The sequence below is a fragment of the Lepidochelys kempii genome, chromosome 3 (assembly GCF_965140265.1).
Source record: "Lepidochelys kempii isolate rLepKem1 chromosome 3, rLepKem1.hap2, whole genome shotgun sequence".
In the NCBI taxonomy this organism is placed as follows: Eukaryota; Metazoa; Chordata; order Testudines; family Cheloniidae; genus Lepidochelys; species Lepidochelys kempii.
In genome coordinates this window covers 167,018,708-167,041,087 of record NC_133258.1, presented here as the reverse complement: position 1 = coordinate 167,041,087, position 22,380 = coordinate 167,018,708, and the positions used below count along the sequence as shown (strand labels likewise).

Below are 22,380 nucleotides of genomic sequence, written 5' to 3'. Positions count from 1 at the left end.
CAGTGACGGTGGTTACAAGGAATCCGTTGGTTGTCTGCCTTAGGGTGGTAATTTTTCAGAATATAATTTCCTACAGTACAATTTCTGTCTTTACAAAGTGGGAAAAAATGTTAAATTAGTGTTCCTTCCATAGTGGTAAAAACAAATACAATTAGGTGGGCCCAACATGGATTTTCCTAGCTGTTATTTGTCAAAATGCTTTCCCCCAACCTGATCATTATCTCAAACACATCTCTTTAAGTCTTTGAATTTAAGACTTTGCTTTAGTTTCACTCGGTGTGAACGTTCTCCAGCCAGAGTGGCTGCAAAGTGTCATCTCACGTGACAATCATGCATTTGGCATCCTGTGTCTGCCCACATCTCAGCCAGAATCTCACTCACTGAGTTGGGCTTGTGCTGCAAACAAGAGTTGCAAATATGCCTATGGCCACTAGAGGCTACGATGACCAGATGTCCTGATTTTAGGGACAGTCCCGATATTTGGGAATTTTTCTTATATAGGCACCTATTACTCCTGATATTTCACACTTTCTATCTGATCACCCTACTAGAGGCTGCTATGGAGCCTGAATTCAGGCCAGCAAGTGGTCTGCTGGTCTTTCCTCTGGCTACTCCCAGTGCTGGATCTGAGTAGGGACAGAACATCAGCAGGTGTTGGCTGACCAGTAGGGACAGAAGATGAGAGGACTCAGTACTACCCTCAGGTTCTTCCAGCCAGACACTCAGACACCTCAGACCCCGGGCCTCCCAGTGAGACCCTAGCCAGATCTCTTGCTCTCCCAGACAGCATCTGTCCACCTACCCCAGGTACCGCCACACCAAACTATAACTCAGCAATCCTAGACTCCAGACTGCAGCCTATCCCAGAACCCCTAGACTCCAGTCCCACTTGCCCACCCTATGCATGCCTAAAGCCTTATAACTGCCAAGTTTTGCACAGCTGTGTGTCCTACCCCTTCCACAACTTGGGGCAGGATAAAGTTGACCATAAACTGAACTTTATGGTCATATGCAAAGTATTTGCAAATATGCAACTTACTACATTAAAAAATTTGCATAAAATGTCAAAGCTGCACAAAACTTGGCAGTTGTGAAGCAGTTTTTTCCATTTTTCATGTGCAAAGCTGGTATTAAAAACCCTCCTCATGATACAACAAATTAGAAGTGCTTGCAGGGGCATTATGGGAGCACCACTAAGTTTCCTCTACCATCCATCCACTTCTTTTAGACGAAAGTCATACCAGTACAACTTTACCTTTGCACATTAGAATTTACGAACAGCATAGATTTAGACATAGCAGTGAGTTTATACATACGTATTATTGCTTCCACATTTGTTATCTCTGGTGAACTGCACCCATAGAAATGTTTAAGAAAAAAAACTTAGTGTAGACAAGGCTTTTCTCTCTCTCCCTACGAACACACTACGTCATATATAAACTTTGACAAATTACCTCCCACCAGCCAGGAGAGAATCTCTCTCTCTCTCTCTCTCTCTCAGAAGACAGCCTCTCCACCCCATTTATTCACCAACAACTCAGACTTGGTTACGCACACACAATTCACCCTTTGCACATCTATCCCGTCACTACTGCATTCGCTCATTCTTATTCATCCCCACCCAAATAATCAATTCTCTCTCCTGCCCCAGTTCTCAGCAAAGTCTCTTTAAAAGTGCTCCAGGGTTATATGATAGAGAGTTTCTCCAGTCTAATTTGGGAGTTCTTGATATCTAGTCAGCAAAAAGGAAAGTTTTGCAAAAAAGTGTGCGCTTTCAATTATTTTTAAGATTAATTTCACCTGCTCTCTCCAAATAAAAACATTCTAACAGAGAGCAGATATTGTAGATTGTTTGTCTCTTTATTTTTAAACTTTTTGAATTATATTACTGCAGTTAAAAACAAAACTACATACAAACCCCAAACTAAGTTTTTTTTTTTAAACAAACACTGATCATTCACTGGGCTACTATGTTTTTAATACTGCACAGTAACTTGCTTCTGAGTAAAGTTACTGCATGCCACAATTCAGTCTGGGGAAAGCTTTACAAGCTGAGACATGAATCACTAAAATAGTATTTACGAAGTAAGTGAAAGTGATGAAACAACTGTAGTGGTTGCAGCAGACACAGTGATATATAATGTGGCAGCAAAGCAAAAAAAAAAGCAAGTGCTTCACCAAAGCGCTGACATTCCCTTCACATTTAGCCTGAGGACCTACTGGCAGTATTGTCACTGAATTGAGAGCAGCTCTTCTGCAATAAGATATCACAGGGTAAAATTATAGGAGCAAATCCTCCACTTGTGTTAACTGTCATAACTAAACTAAGCTAATTTAGACGAGCTAAGGGTCTGCTCCAGGGTGTATTAATTTATGACTACTTCCATTGACAATATACTAAGCATCAATTAAACTATAATCTAGCTCTTAGAAAAACAGATGTTTACATACATGAATGTACCTAGAACTAGTAGTTTTTGAGCAAGGAATTAGGAGGTTTTCATTTTGCTGCTTGGAATTCTTAGCTAATCAAATCATTTAGGTTTTTCACTGCCACAATTTTAAAGCACTGTCTATACAGCTGGTTTTAGAACACCAGCATGAGCCCTGCTACCCTGAGTCTGTTAACCTGGGCTGGGAGACTCGCTCCCATTCACTACAAAATGCTGTGCAGACATCCCTAAGGCCCCAATCTTGCAATGTACTTCACCCACATGGGGCTCCAATGAAGTCAGAGACTTTGTAATTGTGCAAGGTCTGCCCACATGCAACACATTACAGGATCTGACCCAATAAAGATGTTTTTGGATATAAAGACCCATTGTATTTGAGTATTTTGATGAGTGAGATGAGTCTGATATGGCAAAAGGCTAGTTATTCTTCTCAAAGTGAGGTGCACATGACGTATTGTAGTTGGATGTTGAGATTTTATTAATATTTCAAGCACCCACCATATTTACAAATTATAATAATATCTCTAAAGTTTTATGAAATGATCAACCATTAGTATTAACAATGAATAATCCAATCTCTTTTTACATAGACACACTTTGGAATGTTGAACTTAACCGAGTGGGCTGACTGGATGACTGTTTTAGGCAACAGCATAAGAAATTTAACAAAGAAGCTTTGTTTTCCTATAAAAAGGCAAATAATTTGCGGTATTTCAAACCCAGTCACTCTAATCAGGTAACATCACCGTCTAATAAATTTCCTTTCCTACATATAAACGTCTAAATGAAAAACTCAATGTTTTTCACTCATCCAGTTTTGTAAAGGAAAAACCAAAAAGCCCCCCAAAATAAAAACTAACAAAACTGTTGTTTTTTTCTTATCATGGTTAATTTATCTTTTCTCTATATGGTACAAAAACACAGGGCTATTAGAGGACAGCTGGTAAACTTCAATGTTGGTCAAATGGAAAAGGATAAAAACCTTGAGAAAATGTATCCCCAGCTTTATTTTCAAAGAAGAGTGCATATAAAAATGAAGTTACAAAATGTGTGATACTTGCCAGTGTCCCTTCAGCAATATACCAGCGTCCCATAATTTGTTTAGAACTCTGTGATCTGTCTTCGTTTAGGATACTTTATTGTATGCTGTGTTGTATTTACAATATTCCTTCACGTTTTGAGGGAGTGTGTGGGGTCTGGTGCTTGGACTAGGACTCCTGAGTTCTATGACACTGATTTGCTGTGAATCCTTGGGAAAGTCACAACCTCTTTGTGCTTCAGTTTAATGGGCACAGTGATCCAATATGGCATTTTCTGACTCACTGTCCATCTAGTTCATTATCCTGTCCCTAACAGTAGACAGTTACCGGATACATCAGAGGAAGGTGTACGAACGAACAGTGGACAGATGTGGTTTAATTTGTCCCCCAGAGAAGCCTCATCTTAACCCCTATTCATTAAAAATTTTAAGCTCTGAAGCATGAAGTTTTATATCACTTCCAAAACTTGTAAGCATTAACTCTTAGTATTTTTGGTATACATATAAAGATCCAGTCGCTCTTTGAATCTTGAGCTAAATTCTTGCTCTTAGTGACATCTTATGGCAATGAGTTCCACAGTCTAAGTATATGGTGAGTGAAAATGGGATTTTCTTTTAACAGCTTTGCATTTGTCACCTTTTGATTTCACCTCTGCTCTGAGGCAGGAAGAACAGAAGCTCCTGATCTCTCCTCTGTATATGATTCATTATTTTATATACTTTCCCCAGACACAAAACATGGATAACAAATGTCTATTTCATGATGGTGTTATGACTAGTAATTAAATGTTCTTAAAATTATTCTGAGATCCTTGCATGAAAGCCAGTATGGAAATGCAAACCATTATTAAGTGTTCTCTTAGGGGAGACAACATGCTACCTGTTTTGTAAAAATGTGACAAGAGATCCTCTTTTTCAATGAATCGTTGATATAGCCAATCAGTGAGGGCGTCAGGTTGTGCAGGTACATCTTTAATTGGAAAAATCCTACCAAAAGAAAGAACAGAACAATGTGACTGGATCTATTAAAGTCATTCTACATGTAAGAAAGCCCCCCACTTTTCCCTCAAAAATACACGAGAACAGAATAAAACTATTAAATTGGTCTGTGTTCCCTCTCATTTACAGCTCAAATAATACTTAACCTTCAAAACAGTGGAATATTTCAGATCACCAGTCAAATGAATGCTAAGGACATAGGAATCATCAGTACCTAGCAACTGCAGACCATCATCAAGGCTGCACAGAGCCCACACACCTCTGCAGTGTACAAAGGCTTAAATAAAAAAAAAAGTGTAATGTGATATGCATGCCTATTTTTCCTATAAAAATGATCCATGGACAATAGAATTGGTGGATAAAAAAAACAAACAAACTCACCCACCCCAACACCATACACTCTGAGAAGATTCTTCTACCCTCTTTGGGAAGGAAATTCTTTGGTATTTTAGGATTTGTGAAGGATGTAGTTAGCATTAATAGCTCTTCTGTGTCTCAGAACAAATCACCCTTTATGCCCAACAATGAAGCTGCTCTATCTGTCTGGAATTTATAAAGCAGGTTACACAAATGCTTTATCTTCAGTGTATAAGCATACTGAAATATTGCTACAAGATTTTAACAAGCAACAATATAAGCTAAATCTGATTAATATTTATATATAAACAAAATAGCTCACTGTATAAAGAGATCTAAAGATGAGCCTATCACATGACAACAGGGATAGATAGAGGGGAGGGCAAGAAGATATTACCCAGTGATACCATTAAAACCATTTGTTTTGTTTTATGATATAAGCCAAATCCTGCCCACCTGAGCAGGGTTAGATAGTTGCATATGTGGGTGTGCTTTAGAATATCCATACCTGCACCCAGAAATGAAGGACAATTTTAAGATTATAGTAGGCTAGCCATTTAAAAAGCACTGCTTTTTACAATTTTTTTTTTTGTGGGGGAGAGGGGCAAAATCAGAGAACTTTATGGCACAACTGTTTACAAAGTTAAAGTTGTGCTGGAAATGGCCCAACTTGATTATCATACACATTGTAAGGAGAGTGATCACTTTAGATAAGCTATTACCAGCAGGAGAGTGGGGTGGGAGGAGGTATTGTTTCATGGTCTCTGTGTATATAATGTCTTCTGCAGTTTCCACGGTATGCATCCGATGAAGTGAGCTGTAGCTCACGAAAGCTTATGCTCAAATAAATTGGTTAGTCTCTAAGGTGCCACAAGTACTCCTTTTCTTTTTGCGAAAGTTAACCAGTGATTCTTATGATAATTATGGGACACCACATACAACAATTCTACATAAAGCAATAAAGTTGGATTTTTTACCAGACTGTTATACCAGTATTGAAAGCAATATAATCTGATTTCCCAAACTGCCACAAACGATCTAACTATTTTAAGCCAGAATGCCGGCAGTATATTCAGAAACATCAATTAAAATTTAAAACTATTTCCATATAGCCTACATTGTTTACTCCTGGGGAGGCACACTTCTTGCCTTCTGAACTTTCAGGATGCCAAGGTAAGTGGATTGGTAGTTTTCTTTATATTTTCTAAGGGAGTGACAATTACAATGTCTTTGTAACCTTGTTACAGGGTTTCAAGCTTGGCCTCCCGATTTTGGTACTTTTGTCAGAATATCGAGGTTGGATTCTAGATGTTCCAGTAATTTTTTAACATTTAACTACAGAAGTGGGTCCACAGAACCAATCTCATGTCAAAGTGTCAAAATGAGGTGGCTTATTATGAAGCGCTTCTTAGAAAGATTTCCCCCAATGTATGAAGAGGATCACTAACTTTTAAACTATGGCCTAAAGGGCAGTGAAGCTCCATAGTGAATGCATATTTCCCCATAAATCTGGCCTCTTATCTAACTAATTTGCTCATTAAACATCTTGCGAATAAAAAAAAGCCACCCTTTTCACTATACCAATTACCATCCCCATTATATCACTTTCCTTTTCTCAGAGAGCATGTTTTAGCCTCAGCAAGCCTGGGGAAAAAAAGAAAAGAAAGGTCAGGGAACAAATGCTCTCCACTCTCATTACTGGACTCTCTAATATAAGTGCCTTTCGGCTTCTCTTATATAAGACTGCTTCGTGTGCCTTGGTCTCCCAAATAAATGCAAGAGACAACTGAATCTATGTGGCCTGAAAAAGGCAGTCTGAAGTGAAATTATTTTTATAATAGATTGTGTTTTCTGCTGCACCTTCCATTTGTCGTTCTCACGCTTTGCTATGCATTTATTTTCTTCAGTGGACTTTTCACTGCTATTTAAACATGGAATTCATTAGGCTGAAAAGGATTTGAGGTAACAGAACAACCTAAGGCTAATTGTGTAATGTTTTAAACAACATAGGCCTCTGGGGAAGGTTGGAAGGTGTCCTAATAGCATTATGAAATGGTAGGCAACGACTCTTTAAAAATGATCTTTTTTCATTCTTGTATTTTCTCTTGTTCCTTTGCTATGTCACTCATGCCTCTCTCCCTCCTCAATTCTCCCTGCTTAATAGCTCCTCATTGTCACAAAACCAACATGAAGTTTCCCAGACCCTGAATGCACTGCTGCTGCATTTTGTTCCTCTCATTATTCCAAACACCACTTTTTTTGGATGCTACATTTCCATATCTGAGACATTCTAAACTGAAGCTATTAGTAGCAGTGTATCCCTCCTGTCCCCTTTCCTAATAGCCATAACAGTCTCTCTTGCAACGTCTCCTCATAATATCAAAACACTAGTGAGTATCTCTAACAAAACACTGCCAAACAGACACTCCTCTCTGCTGTCTCAGTGGTATCAGGTTGATAAGGCTTTCTTTGGTTTCCCTCTTTCCCACAGTGCCAGAACTCCAGTGAACTGAAATCTACACTATCCAACCTGATAGGAAATGAAGTATAGTACATTCTCAGCAACTTGTTTTAGAATCTACCAGCTGCAACATTTAATTCTCTTTAGTACTTAGTTAAATGAATTTTACCAAGTAATTATAGCACAAACAAAAGTCAATATATTTAGAAAAAGCACTGCATGTCAATCAGCCAGCATATATTTAAATTGCTTCATAATTCTTCATGGGTTTTCTCTTCACAACTGCTATTAATGCAAAAATCATCTAGTTTGTTAACCATCAGGTATAGAAGGCTCAAAAGAAATAGTTTGCTCTGATAAAACTATTGATGCTGTTCTATTGAGAGCAGACTCAGATAAAGTGTTAAAAAAATAATCAGAAACACCCAGAGGTGGCTACATTTCAGTAGTACCTTATGCTTACACAGTACAGCAGCACAGTCTTCTAATTAAAGCACAGGGCTGGGAGTCAGGAGATCTAAGTTCTAGTCTCAGTTCTTCCACAGACTATATTTGACCTTGGGCAAGTCACCTTAGGGCCTGCTATTTCTCTACTTCAACCAGAGGAGTCGGTGTTCAGTACTTCTGAAAATAAGGTCTTTAACCTCTCTGTGTATCTGTTTCTCATCCTGTAAAACTGGGATAATATTTACCCTGGCTAACAGGTAATTGCAGGATTAATGTTTGCAATGTACCCAGAGATCCTCAGATGAACTATGCTATACAACTGTAATATTAAAGACTGCTCTTAGATGATTTAAAATGGTATTATGATATTATATGAGAATCAAAAAGTGAGACATGAAACTAATCATTAAGATCACAGACAGAAAAAGTAAAAAGCATTAACAGTGGAAGTTATATATTAAATTGTTCCCATGATAATAAAAGAATGTTTTTTGTAACACAAGAGTTTTTAAAATAGGATTTTTAACCTGACATGGCTTCCATTGTCAGTCAGCAGCAAGTGTGAGCAATTCTGCTGTAATATAACAAAATCACCAAGGTAGAAGAACAGTATGAGAAGACTCCCTTTAGCTTCAAGTGCTAAAGTCCTAGATTTTGGGTGTAATAAAGCTTTTCTGTGAGGGAGCAACAGGAAGCATTATTAAGGTTATGCCTACACTACAGAGACTATACTGGGACAGCTCCTTAGCATAGATGCAACTTACACTGATAGAATGAATGTTTCTGTCTGTGTCAGAATGCCATCTCCCTGAACTAAATTACGTGTGTTGATGGAAGCTCTTTTCTGTTCACACAGCTGCATCTACACTGGGAGTTTTGTCAGCATAGCTACGTTGATTGTGCGGGTGTTTTTTTTCACAGCCATGTAACTTGTCCACGTAGACTAGACCTAACTCTCTTACTAGATTATCCTTCTGTACAGGGGAGAGTAATTTAAGCCAGTCTACAGAACAAATAAAAATATAAGAAAGTAAGTTGCAGTATGGTTGTCTGCTGTTCTGATTACAACAGTTCCATTTTACAGTTAAATGGAACATTATCTGGGTCCTTGAATAATGTTAAGGACTTGGACAATGCAAATGCAGCCCCGGTGTAACTACATCCCATTACATAATTCTACTTTTAGTGTAGGGAAGTCCTTTAGAGAGACCTGGGATGAAATCCTTGTCCTACTGAAGTCAACACCAAAATACCCATTGACTTCAGTAGGGCCAGAATTTTACCCCTGCTTACAACATGGTTAAATTTATTTGGAGTTTGTCTGTCTGCTGTGCTCTACCTGTGCCTCTACATTTTAAGACCACTCACTCCAGACAATATTTCTAAGGAAAGTGTTTTCTCTTTGAAAAAACATGGTATCACTATTAAAAGTATAATAAAAGCTACCCGGAAAAAGAAAATACAACTGACCCCCGTATTTGCAGAAATATTAAGAAAGCTAAAATGGATCAATAAGCATGAAATTAGTTATTCAAACAGTTTCCAGTAAAGCTGGCGGGACAAGGTGAGTGAGGTAATATTTTTATTAGACCAACTTCTGTTGGTGAAAGAGACAAGCTTTCAAGCTTACACAGAGCTCTCTTCAAGCTGGTAGGTTCTCTGCTATATTTGCATAAGACTATATTTTGCAGATAAAACAGAGATCTGGAAAATATGTAGGCACTAATAACCTAGGCTTACAAGAGCATTTTATGGAAAAGAAGTTACTTAAGGTATTGTTAATGAGCCTAGCTGAAAAGTCTGAATACAGACTGCAGGTCTAACCTACATTAAAAAGAGAAGGCCATTAGTAAGAAGCCTTATGTTTAAGTATTGTTCTCACTGGCATGGTTTCCCCTCTATCTTAAACAATTTTACATGCCCCTTTCTTGGCTATGGCCCTATTAACCTGCTCTATTTGACACCTAATGACAAATATGACAGCATCACCTGGCTCTCCCCCAAAGTGAATATTAAATGATTGTTCCATTAGGGTGTAGGGGAGTCAGAGTTCAATACTCATCATAGCAAAGTACAACAGACATGGCAAAATTAGTTGATTGGCACACTTTGCCACAATGAATTTTGAAATCTGTTCACCACATCCACACTAACAGGACTATTTAATACCATCTTAGGGACGAGAAGGGTTGTGGCAGCTCGTGTCTAACCCAATACCAAATTCAGCTATTTCTCAAATGTAGGTACCTTCCTAGTCCATTAGCACTGTTCTATAAAGCAGTCTAGCTTTAACTATGATTCTGGCTAACAAACTTTCAGGACAATAGCAGACAGGGCACCTTTTTCTTCAGAGAAAACTTTCTAAACCATACCTCCAGGAAAGTTTCAAAGTAATACACTCCCAGCTCAAGAAAAACAGCTGTAAGAGTGATAGGAATCAGTACCGATATGATATACATGAATGCCTGCAAGGTGTGTAATGAAAGTTTTATCAGCATGAGTTTGGGGTTGTGGCCGCACCATTCGTAAATTATGCAGGTCATTCCAATGAATGCTGATAAAAAAAATTTACACCACAGAACCACATATTCTGTATATGCCGCATACTGTCAATGTGTTTTAGTCCGTTTTAAAAACATTTGAGGTTTTTTTATGCCTCTGCCTATAAAACCTCTGCTTTATTACTAGAACCCTGTGAAAATTTTTTAAATAATTTTCATGTGCTATTTTTGGGGAATTTTGAATTGTTTTGTTTTCCAGTTTTATCCACACGGAATAACTATTTTATCCCTCAGGGGGTGTGGGGGGTTGCAGAGCAAGCCCACCCTGCAGTGGCAGATCCTGTCCTGCAGGATGGGTCTGGCTCCCTGCTCTGGGCATTACAATCTGGTGCACAGGGTGGCAGCACCACTAGGTTTGGCTTGGCCACCCCTCCACCGTGATGATGCAGAGGTGGCTGAGCCAAATTTGAGTGAGGGGCCATGTGCTAGGTTGCAATGCCATTCACTTAAATTTCCCCACTCATCCCATCACCATGACAGCGAAGTGGCTAGCCCAAACCTGAGCAGTTCTGCGACCACATATGCTAGGATGCAACACCCAGAGCAGGGAGTCAGGCCCAGGCCGGCAGGACAGGAGCCACTGCTGCAGGGTGAATTTTATTGTTTTTAGCTTTATTTTGTGTTTCATACTTATGAAAAACATGGGGCTCTACTTATTACCATGAGTCCAATTGTAGAGGACTCAGAAGGAGCCATAAACATCTCTAAAATAACGTTAAACCAATTTTTCTATACTAAAAGGTCAAAACTTTAAATCTCCCTTTTCCAATGGTATAAAACGTTCCATTTCTACCTATGCAGGGTTGAGAGACACCAGATCTCAAACCTATCACTGGCACAGAACTAAATACTGCCAATTCTTGGCTTGGAGTGAACGTAGTTTGGGGAGCAGAGCGGGACAATTCTATACTTGAAGGGGAAGAAAAGAAGGAAAAACCATCTCTGTAACAGGCTGACTTAAAAATAATGGCAACTTTATGAAGCTGTTTTGAGATTTGTAATCTAGGATGGGTAAAATGAATTAGTGAGCAAGGGTAAGGTGAAGTGGTCAAAGATGCTTGATAATTTGCAAAACCTATGATGCATTTATCAAGGATGCAAAATTTATTGCATGTTGAGCACCATCACATTATATTGATATAGTTAATAATCATTCCACACATACCCAACCTTGCGTGATGGTTAATATTAGTTCTCTCTACACACGAATTACTAGACCTACCCCTCCTACCTACATAGGATTTACAATTCTATTTATTCCACTCAGCACTTTTCAGGAGCCTTTGCTATAATCTTCCTGCATCCACAATGCCGAGTGTACATTTATCTGCATTGTATCAGTGCCAGTCACAATAAAAAGGTAACTAATGTCCCTCACTTTATTTAAGCTATGATTTTCTTATAGCTGCCATTTCTGAAGAAAAAGGATCTTTGGCCCGAAGCAATGATTATAGATTATTTGTTAGTCAAATAAAATGTGTACACTAGGCAGTGATTGTCCGATCAAGCCATAAAAAACAAAGCAAAACAGAACTGTAGGCAGCATGGCAGGGGGTTAGGTCAGACTTCAGTTAAATTCAGATGTAGTACACAGATCAAAGTAGAACTGTATAGAAAGAAATCAGCTCTAGGTATAAGCTGTATGGGGGCAGTGATTGTCTTGTGTGAGATGTCTAGCACAATAGGGCCCCAACCATGATTGGGGCTCTAAGACCCTATTTTCATTCTCTTTTTTTAAGTTGGTCTCAGGATATGAGCACTCAACACTTAAGCCACGAACAAAGAGAGTGATGATTCTTATGTTTCTTGAGCAATAAATTTTTTAAAAGACAACATGCTTTGCTGGCTCAAATTTGAAAGGGGCTCAGTTTTCAAAGAGAAAAATCAACTTTCATGTGTTCGATAACACATTCCTTTGCTGAATGTCCTGCACAGCCTGGTTATTGAGGGGATCAACTACAGAGACCCAGGCATACCTCACTATTAATTTCTACTTCAAGACATGCTTTATCACCACCCTCACTCCTCATGGTTACCTGAGGGTTCTAGCTCAATAACCCAGCTAAGCATGGTATATTCAGAGCATGTACCTAGTTCCTCTTGTTAAAAGGTTTTCAGAACAACAAGAAAATAGCTTGTGAATAGAGTGGGCGTTTTATCTCGTGTTCCCCTCTGGTGTTATCTGGACTGGTGATCAGCTAGGTCACACCAATCCTTGACTCTGGGAGCCAGCCTTACCCTGCTCTGCTGTGAGAACCCCCACTCCTGGGCTGTTCACACACAGCCTCTGGCATGTAAGCTGCTCCCAGCTACTTGCAACCGAATTACACTAGCCAGTATCTCCGGTCCCAGACACAACCCTAGGAACCTCCGTCTTGCAGTATCCAGTTACTGGATGCTGCAAACTTATATGAGATTGTCAATTTAACCAAGAAATTGATATGTACCAGGCTTGTTATCCCAAGGGGAGCCTCTGACACACTTCAAACCAAATACACTGCTTCAGGTAGAATAAACAAAACAGATTTATTAATGATAAAGATGGATTTAAAATCACTTAAAATCTAAGCATAACAAGCCAGATATAGTCAAATGAAATAAAAGCAAAATGCATTCTAAGCCGATTTTAACACTTTCAGTTATAACCTGTAACATTACTGTAACAATTACTAAAACATTACTATAACAACCATGCTCAGTGCATCATGAGCTTTCTGAAGACACCCAATATGACAAACTTTGCATTGGATACCACACAATAATTTTATAAAGATGAACATGGGGGAGTAGGGTGTTCCCCCGACATACAGATCACAGTGTTTTTGAGCCTACATTTTGTTGGTGATGTCCAAAGAATGTATCATCTATCACACTAGTATTATGGGAGGCCTAAGGAAGGCTGTATTATCAATTTCCTGCTTTAATCTATCTAGATTATGTGGGCCCTATCACCACAGTATCCGACTTTCTTAATCACTGGACACAATCCAATAAATGTTACAGTTTAATAATTTATCAGTTAAACAATCAAAGTAATTTTGAATCAATATTAAATCAGGCAAGAGAAGAACTAAGGCTCTGTAAACCAGGGACTCGGTGCCAACTGAAAAATGGCACAGGGGTGCACAGCGATTTACAGGGGCCGCCTGGGTCTGATATATGCATATAGTTCACCAAAGAGTGACGTGCGGTTTCTACCAAGGTTGTCATAATCTTCATGAAATGTGTATACATATAATATTTAATGAGTAATATAACTATTAGGGCTGTCAAACGATTAAAAAAATTAATCCTGAGAGATTAAAAATAATCACGATTAATTATCGTTTTAATCGCACTGTTAAACAATAGAATACCATTTATTTAAATATATTTGGACGTTTTCAAATATATTGATTTCAATTACAACACAGAATACAAAGTGTACAGTGCTTACTTTATAGTTTTGATTACAAATATTTGCACTGTAAAAAAGAAACAAAAAAATAGTATTTTTCAGTTCACCTCATACAAGTATTGTAGTGTAATCTCTGAATCATGAAAGTGCAATTTACAAATGTAGAATTATTTGTTTTACATAACTGGACTGAAAAATAAAAACGTAAAATTTTAGAGACTACAAGTCATTTGTAAACTGCACTTATGTGATAGAGATTGCACTACAATATTTGTATGAGGTGAACTGAAGTGAGCTGTAGCTCACGAAAGCTTATGCTCAAATAAATTTGTTAGTCTCTAAGGTGCCACAAGTCCTCCTTTTCTTTTTGCGGATACACACTAACACGGCTGCGACTCTGAAACCTGAAAAAATACTATTTCTTTTGTTTATCTTTTTTACAGGGCAAATATTTGTAACCAAAACTATAAAGTGAGCCCTGTATACTTTGTATTCTGTGTTGTAATTGAAATCAATATATTTGAAAATGAAGAAAAAATCCAAAATATTTATAATAAATTTAAATTGGTATTCTAGTATTGTTTAACAGTGCGATTAAAACTGCAAGTAATTGCAAATAATTTTTTTAATTGAGTTAATTTGTTCTGAGTTAATTGCTATAATAAAAATTATGTACTTAAATTCTGGGAGTTAAGGCAGGTCACCAGGAGGTAACATATCTCAGATGTGTTCCTTTCAGTCAGGCGGTAACAAGATGCTTATCTCTGGCCATGAGAGTATTGTATGCCTCACAGTGGATGCCTATTTGCATTCTGGGCCAGATACCAGTTGAAAGATTTGTGAAATCTACAAGAGAAAAAATCTACAGAGAAAAAACCCGAACAATCAGCATCAGGATGTCCTGTTTACAACTAAGATCAAATGCAAGGAAACACACTGGATCCTTCATGAGGGACACAAACTGACAGCATGTTGTGTGTCATGGAAGAGGGGTCACAGCCAAACTAGCTGTAAAGCACTGGTGAGCAATACTTTATTAGATAGGATAGTACCTTGTTAATTAAGTCTAGGCTCTAGAATGCATGTTATGATTTTTATTTGTAACAATTGTTTCCATACTTCTACTTGCTATTACTTGAATCTCTATTCTTTGTTAAAATAAACCTATTCTTGATTTCACTCTAAAACACATCTAAGTGCTGTATGTGAAACAGAGCAGAATTCTGAGGAGGAACTGGTAAGCTGGGTGTTCCGTTTATACTCCAGGGAGATGCTCAGAGGACACAGGGGTTGGACCATGCCTATTGCTAAACTGTAAAGACAGTGGGACCAGCGTAGGCCTCTAAGGGTGGGGGTGCGGTGCTTGTGGTGCCCATGTAGATTTACCAACTTCTTAACTGCTGACAATCAGATGCTCCTGCCCCACACTCCACCTCTTCCCCAAAGGCCCCATCCCCGACTCGCTCCTGTCCCCCTTCCTCACAGCTGGATCCTCTCCACCTCCCTCCTCACTGAGCTCTCTCTGCTCCGGAGCTGCAGCCTGATGCAAAGCCTGCCCGCCCAGGAGATGCGGGTAGGAGGCAGCTCTGGCTGAGCAGGGGCTGCTGAACGTTGATTACCCAGCGCCTCCCACAGCTCCCCACCCATGGTAACCGGACTTTTGGTGTCTGGTGAGTGAATCTGACCAGATACTGCCTGGTACCCTTTTTGATCGGACTTGCTGGTCGAAAACTGGGCACCCGGCAACTTTATGCCCCTGGCCAGTGAAGTTGGAGAGCTGATCCTCAGCAGGCACAGACAAGGCTTCCTCGGGGTTAGCAACATGCCTCACATCCCCGGGAAACGTCACAGGCTCCAACAACATAGGATGTCATTGTTTGGTATCGTAGCAACCATCCATTCTAGTATACTTTGACATTTTCAAATATCTTCTAGATAAAAGTTATTCTTACTATTTCAGATTAATGGGTGTGATCTGACAGACACAATATTAGTTATTAAGTTTTTTTTTTTTTAAAGCTGGAACAAACTCCGCAATGTGTCTTGTGAGCTGCAGCTCAAATTGGTTATTTATTTATTTTTTTAAAAAAATCACATGCTGCCACAAATATCTTTTTTGTCCACAAGGTGGCTCCCCTAGAATTTATACTTCTAAAACTGTTACCTTTTTTGGATTCTATGGGCTCATTCTGTTTCAGTAGGGTGGTCCTTCAACTGTAAAAGTCTTCAGAATCTATTGTTACAGGAACCCAAAGATGGTCTTTTCCCTGCACTCCAGTAGGTCTTATCTAAACACTGCTCATTTTTTGTGGCATCTCTAGTTAGTGCAGCACTGATGTTAAACTGGATTTACTTTCTTGTGCTACTCTCCTGTCTATTTGCAAAACCTGCCGTTATCCCCATTGATCAGGTTGGCTCTTACTCATATTTCTATAACCAGCATTGAGACTGCGAACTAAAAATTGAACTTCTGTTGAATTCCTCATGAAGTCAAATGTAGTGAGCTGTCATGACTGGAAACAAAGGGAGATTTAACATCTCACATTTTTTGAGTCTTACCTAGCAATGGCATCCTTCTAGTTTTGTTTTGTTTTTAAACTGTCCTTATCTTGTTTTACCTGATTGGCATCTCTCTTCCCAGGACTGCAATTTCCTGATTAATAGGTTTCGATAGAAGGAAACAAACAAGACTAAAAAGCTCAAGCAGAATGGAATTTAATTCTTTCTTGATTTCTTTTTTATCAGGGGGAAAAACTGCTCTGCTATAAAACCCTACCCCTCTTTTTACATCATTATTTATCAGTAATCAGCTGAGAGAAACTAGAGACTCACAATTAACTAAAGGTTTCAGAGTAACAGCCGTGTTAGTCTGTATTCACAAAAAGAAAAGGAGTACTTGTGGCACCTTAGAGACTAACCAATTTATGTGAGCATAAGCTTTCGTGAGCTACAGCTCACTTGAACTTCACTCCGATGAAGTGAGCTGTAGCTCATGAAAACTTATGCTCACATAAATTGGTTAGTCTCTAAGGTGCCACAAGTACTCCTCTTCTTTTTACAATTAACTAAGGTTCAACTTCCTTCATTTTCGTAAAGAAATATCAAAGTCCATCTCACTAATTGCAGCAAGAACCTTGTCACACAATTTTGCCTTCCTGGGAGTTTGGCTGCAATCATGAAATAAGAGTCCAGTGAAGTTGTCTTTATGTAATTATATAATCAATCTCATTTTATCACACAGATGGTCACTTATGCCAGATCAAATAATTATTTTCACTTTGGCTGCCAGAAGAATAAAACGTTAAACACACACTTATCCATTACACATACAGAACATGAATGAAATGCAGCTAATTGCCCAATGCCGAATAGTGTTCTTACGCCCAAATAGGAAAAGCTGGGGGAAGAGGGAGAAAGCTAGAGATTCTTATGAACAGTCCTATTTTAGAATGTTATAGTCTTAATGGCAGCATGCTCTGTCAACAACTGTGGATTCAAGAAAGTCAGCTATGTCAAGTGGAAAGCACTTATACTTTTCACAGATTTGGATAGACTTCCCCCACCCCCAAAAACCACAGTTTAAGCATGCATATGCACATATTAAGTGCCAAATGCTCTTCCACACCCATAAGTAAAGTTTTCTTCCTCTCCTCCCCACAACCTCCATTTCAGACAAGATGTACAGCAAACGCCAATGCTCAGCCATTCTGTGGAGGCTGAAACAGTGGATGCATCTTGCTACCCACTCCCTACACAAGTTTTGGCCTGTGTATCTACACAGTTCAGAGAACCTACTGGCCAGGCCTCCAACACTTAGAACATTTGCTGTGTAGCAGGGAACTCATAGTTGGTTAAATGGCTCTGGTGTGACTGCACCTGGAATACAGCAGTAATTTCTAGACAGCACTTTATCCACAGGATGGTGATGTATTGCACGTAAGGAAGTTCAGGGGAAAACAACAAAAATGGTAAGACCAGGAGATAGTGGGCCAAATTCACAAAGGTTACATGTGTAAGTTACATGCATGCAAATTAGCATAAATTGATATAAGTTACATGCTAAGGGGAAGGAAGCAAAACATTTTAACAGGGAAAAGTAATCAATAGGAGGATGTGAGATGATGTAAAATGATAAATCAATATAAATTCAATAAAGTCAAGTGCAAGGTACTACACTTAGGAAGGAAAAATTAAATACAAATACAAAATGGGGGACAGCAAGGCAGAAGTACTGCAGACAAGGATCTGGGGGTTATAGTGGTTCACAAACTGATTATGACTCAGCGTGATGCTGTTCCAAAAAAGGGAAATATTCTGGGATGTATTAGCACGAATATCTTATGTAAGACATGGGAGATAGTTCCGCTCTACTGAGCACTGGTGAGGCCTCCGCTGGAATACTGAGTCCAGATTTTGGCACCACACTAAAAGTTGTGGACAAACTGGAGGCAGTTCAGAGGAGAGCAACAAAAATAAGAGGGTTAGAAGATATGACCTATGAAGAAAGATTGAAAGAATTGGTCATTTTTAGTCTAAAGATTAGGATTGCGGGAGGGTGGGGGGGCAAGTGGGGAGCGGAAGACAACCATGGTAACAGGAATTAAAACTATCCAGAATCACATCAGTGTCAGAATTTGTGGCTTTACCCAAAAACCTCCCAGGGGTTCCTCTTTCTCAAGTCAAAATCATTAAGTGGAAACATACCAATTCTCTTATTGTCACAGATTTATTGGCCATCAGTGGGTTTAGTCCTTATGCAGGCTGTGTTCCCAGTGAAGGCCTCTTCTGTGTTACTCAGTGAGAGTTTTGTCTGCATTAACAGTGAAGTCACTTCCATTAAGTTTAGTGGTCATTGATTCAAGTTTTAAGATGGCAAGAATAGGCCAAATGTATTAAATGGGTTGCAAGTAAAATGATAATCAAAATTCTCTTTGTAAAGCACTTTGAGATCTACTGATGAAAAGCACTATATAAGAGCTATGCATTAGTAGTAGTAATAACATTTAAAACTATCATCTGTTACAAAAGAAGCATGGAAAGGATAAATGAAAAACTTGGTTTCAAAGTAGTTTTTATAAAAGTTTGAAGTTGTCAAACCATGAAAACAATCACTTTCACAAGCATAGTAAAAAAAATTGCATATGAAAATCTTTATAGGCTTTCACCAAATTTTGACATCCCCCTTCTCCACATAGTTGCCTAAACTAATGATACATTCTCCCTGGGCCTAAACAATTGTTCATATTATTGAAGAACATGCAATTGTATATTCACATGAAATAAGCTTTCCTAATGTTAAAGTAGAATGAATTATACTGAAATTATAATTCATTAAAGAAATGCATCTGGTGGGTTTGTTGAAATATAGTTGTCAGGAAGAGAAACATTAAGGACAATGGGTTCTCAAACTAATTAACTTAGAGCTTCTACTGAGCTAGGAGATTGGTAAATGTTAGTATGCAAATAAGATATGTATGTATATTTGTCAGTTTCTGCTTCCTTTTGTCTCTTATGTTAAATTGGCTTTGGCTTATCAGTATAAATAAGTTAGCTTGAGCTTTTGAATCTGACTTTGACACTAGGAACAATATGAGAGATGACCAGAATTAAGCAGGATTCTAATAATTCAAGCTCAGTAATCAAACCAAGATACATAATTTGAGGATATTTTATGTTGCTGAAGATTTACTTCTTATCAACATATAATTTCCTTGGATACATGAAAGCTGGGGCGGAACAGGTTATCTAGTCACATCCCATAAGAAATGGTAAGTAGACATTCCGCCCATGACATAGAATCCTTACTCACCAAAGTACTTCTGCTTTTGATGTAGAGAGGCTATGCCATCCCTACAATTATGTTCTGTAAAGCTTGGATTTGAACAACCTCAAGTTTCTAAACAAAGTTTTAATTCTGAGAAGTGTCAGTAACAAGTTTTTCTTCCTCCAAGATGACCCACTGAACCTAGATATAGAGAGTACCTGACATCTTTAATAAATGAACACGACAAATACATACTACAGTAATGGAAGCATGAGAAATTCTTAGGGAGAACTGGCTTCCTTGATCTGCTCACTGATTCTACTATATATTGATTCAAAGGATATGTATACACTTGGGACTGTGATAGAACCTTGCCATGATATACTAAGTTTAACTGGAAACAGCAGCTTTTAGTTCCATCTCAGTCTTGTCTTTTTCACTTCCAGAACAGTTTCTCTTTTTAACCAGTTCTTAATCTGGATAGACCTTCACTAATTTTTGGTATAAAATTTCTTCTAGAGTTTGATGCTCTTGGAATTATTTCTCAGATTAAGGGTTGCCGGGAAATAAGAATGGTTTTGATGCATTTTTGTCCTTATACTGGGATAAATGGTAAAGTGTCACCCATTGCAAGTGCAAAAGTTTAGGGAAATTCAATAATCCTAATACTTCAGGTACCCATTTAAAAAAAGTGTAGTTCAGGATTTTTGCCCAAATACAAACTAAGGTCATTAAATCAACACAACATTTCTGATGTATTAACTGTGTCCTGTTTTTAAAGGATTAATTTGCCCGGGGAACTCTGAACAATAAATACAATCCTTAAGATAACACTTAAGGCACTGAACCTTCACCCTGTTGTTGCCGGAGCCAATGTGTGAGATTATTGTATACTGTTACCTAACCTTTTGTTGATAGCTTCATTGTTGGCAGTAAAAACAACGAGGAGTCCTTGTGGCAATTTAGAGACTAACGAATTTATTTGGGCATAAGCTTTCGTGGGCTAAAACCCACTTCATCAGATGCATGGAGTGGAACATACAGTTGGCAGTGAAGATGTCAGACAAGGCCTGACATGGTAGTGGATTCAACACAACCTATGTTTTCTGTCTCATAGTGTCCTCCGTGAAGAGATAGGCAAATCCTTGCTGGCTGGGGGATTTGAGTTATTCTGGGACATTTTCCTTCTCTGCCATATTCCTGGTAGTTGAAACCACAAAGTCTAAAAAGCATCCCAATAAATAATAAAATAATTGACTATAAGCTCTTTGGGGCAAGGACTATCTTTTTGTTCTGTGTTTGTACAGCTCCTACTACAGTGGGGTCATAGTCCACAACACTATGGTAATACAAAAGTATTACCCCAAAAAAAGGAATACAAACCACCTAAAACTATGCTATAAGAATACAATTACACAAATGTATTGAACTACACATTTTTATTTCACTGCCCTCCCTCCCCACACTTCAACCTGTTTTCAGCTTACTATAATTTGTGACATCATATTCCTTTGCTAACAATGGCTCTCTTGGGTTCTTTACATACTACAGGGGGAGATCGATTTAAGTTACGCAACTTCAGCTATGTGAATAATGTAGCTGAAGTCGACGTACTTAGATCTACTTACCACGGGGTCCACACTATGCGACGTCGACTGGAGACTCTCTCCCATCGACTCCCCTTGCATTTCTTGTTCAGGTGGAGTACAGGAGTCGACGGGAGAGCGATCTGCGGTTGATTTAGCGGGTCTTCACTAGACCCACTAAATCACCTGCTGACTCATTGATCGCCGGACATCAAACCCCCTGTAAGTTTAGATAAGGCCTTAGTTTACATTCATTTACACAAACAAATAACCTCTCAAAATAATTAAAAAACAAACATTCATTCTGCAAACAGCATCAGAAGAGCAGAATTTATAAAGCTGATTCTGAGTTTTGCATAGCAGACCTTGTTAGTAATATAAAGCTTAAGGAACGAATGCCATAATGAAGACTAGATACCTTAACAAAACTGGGAGTCTTTTTGCTATCTTAATTAGGATTCCTAGATTAATCCTTACTATGTTACTAGTTAAATTCCTGTTGGATGCACAGTGAATTAAAATCTGATTAGAACTGTCCTTAGTTTTGAGCAATACAAATAATCTGCTAAGGCAACTCCATCACACCAAACTATGTAGCAGCTGGCCTTTAATAATGATCCCATTCCTAGCTAGCAGGACTGGCAAAAAGGCTCTTATCATGGTCTCTTGAATAATGAAGCCCATAAAGATTGTTTGGGAGAGAAGTGGAAGGAAATGGAGGGAACAGTTGTGAAATAGATGCATCTGAAACAAACTGCACCACCACCACACTTTTCCTCCTACCACCCAAGAAAATATGAAAATTAACTTTTTTACATCTCACTATTCACCCCCTCTTCTACAGCATTAAAATACTTACCACACTACTCTAAGTTTTCATAAAATGGAGATATTTTTTAAATCTTACAAATTGGAAAAAAGAAAATAAATAATGCTGGACTTCATATTTTATTGCACCTTGTGGCATAAAGGAAAAAGGGCAGGAAAATTCAAATTAAAAAAAAATTTGTGAAAAACGTAGGTAAGTTGTTCCATTTCCAACCCTTCAAAATGGTAACTTTTATTGAAACTTTTTTTTTTTTTTACCAGCTCTATTGAAGATTAAGCAAATTCTATCCACTGCTTCTCTTTATCCACCATGGTGGTTGTTTCAGAGTAGCTGTGCTAGTCTGTATTCGCAAAAAGAAAAGGAGTACTTGTGGCACCTTAGAGACTAACCAATTTATTTGAGCATAAGCTTTCGTGAGCTACAGCTCACTTCATCGGATGCATTCAGTGGAAAATACAGTGGGGAGATTCATCTAGTACAATAGAAA

The 22,380-nt window shown here is 38.4% G+C and overlaps 1 protein-coding gene across 9 annotated transcripts in view; it reads right to left on the bottom strand.

Annotated features, from left to right (window-relative positions):
* Positions 1-22,380, bottom strand: part of LPGAT1 (lysophosphatidylglycerol acyltransferase 1) — a 133,979-nt gene that overhangs the window by 11,688 nt on the left and 99,911 nt on the right. For 6 of the 9 annotated variants that reach the window (XR_012158243.1, XR_012158244.1, XR_012158242.1 and 3 more), the window contains one exon: positions 4,373-4,479. Coding sequence is in view for 5 of the 9 variants with exons in the window: in XM_073338978.1 (XP_073195079.1) it covers positions 4,373-4,479 (107 nt within the window). In the remaining 4 variants the exon portion in view is untranslated. Of the gene's footprint in view, positions 1-4,372; positions 5,035-16,784; positions 21,285-22,380 lie in introns of those variants that run through there. The other 3 variants (XR_012158245.1, XM_073338980.1, XM_073338979.1) reach the window with 3 other exon arrangements.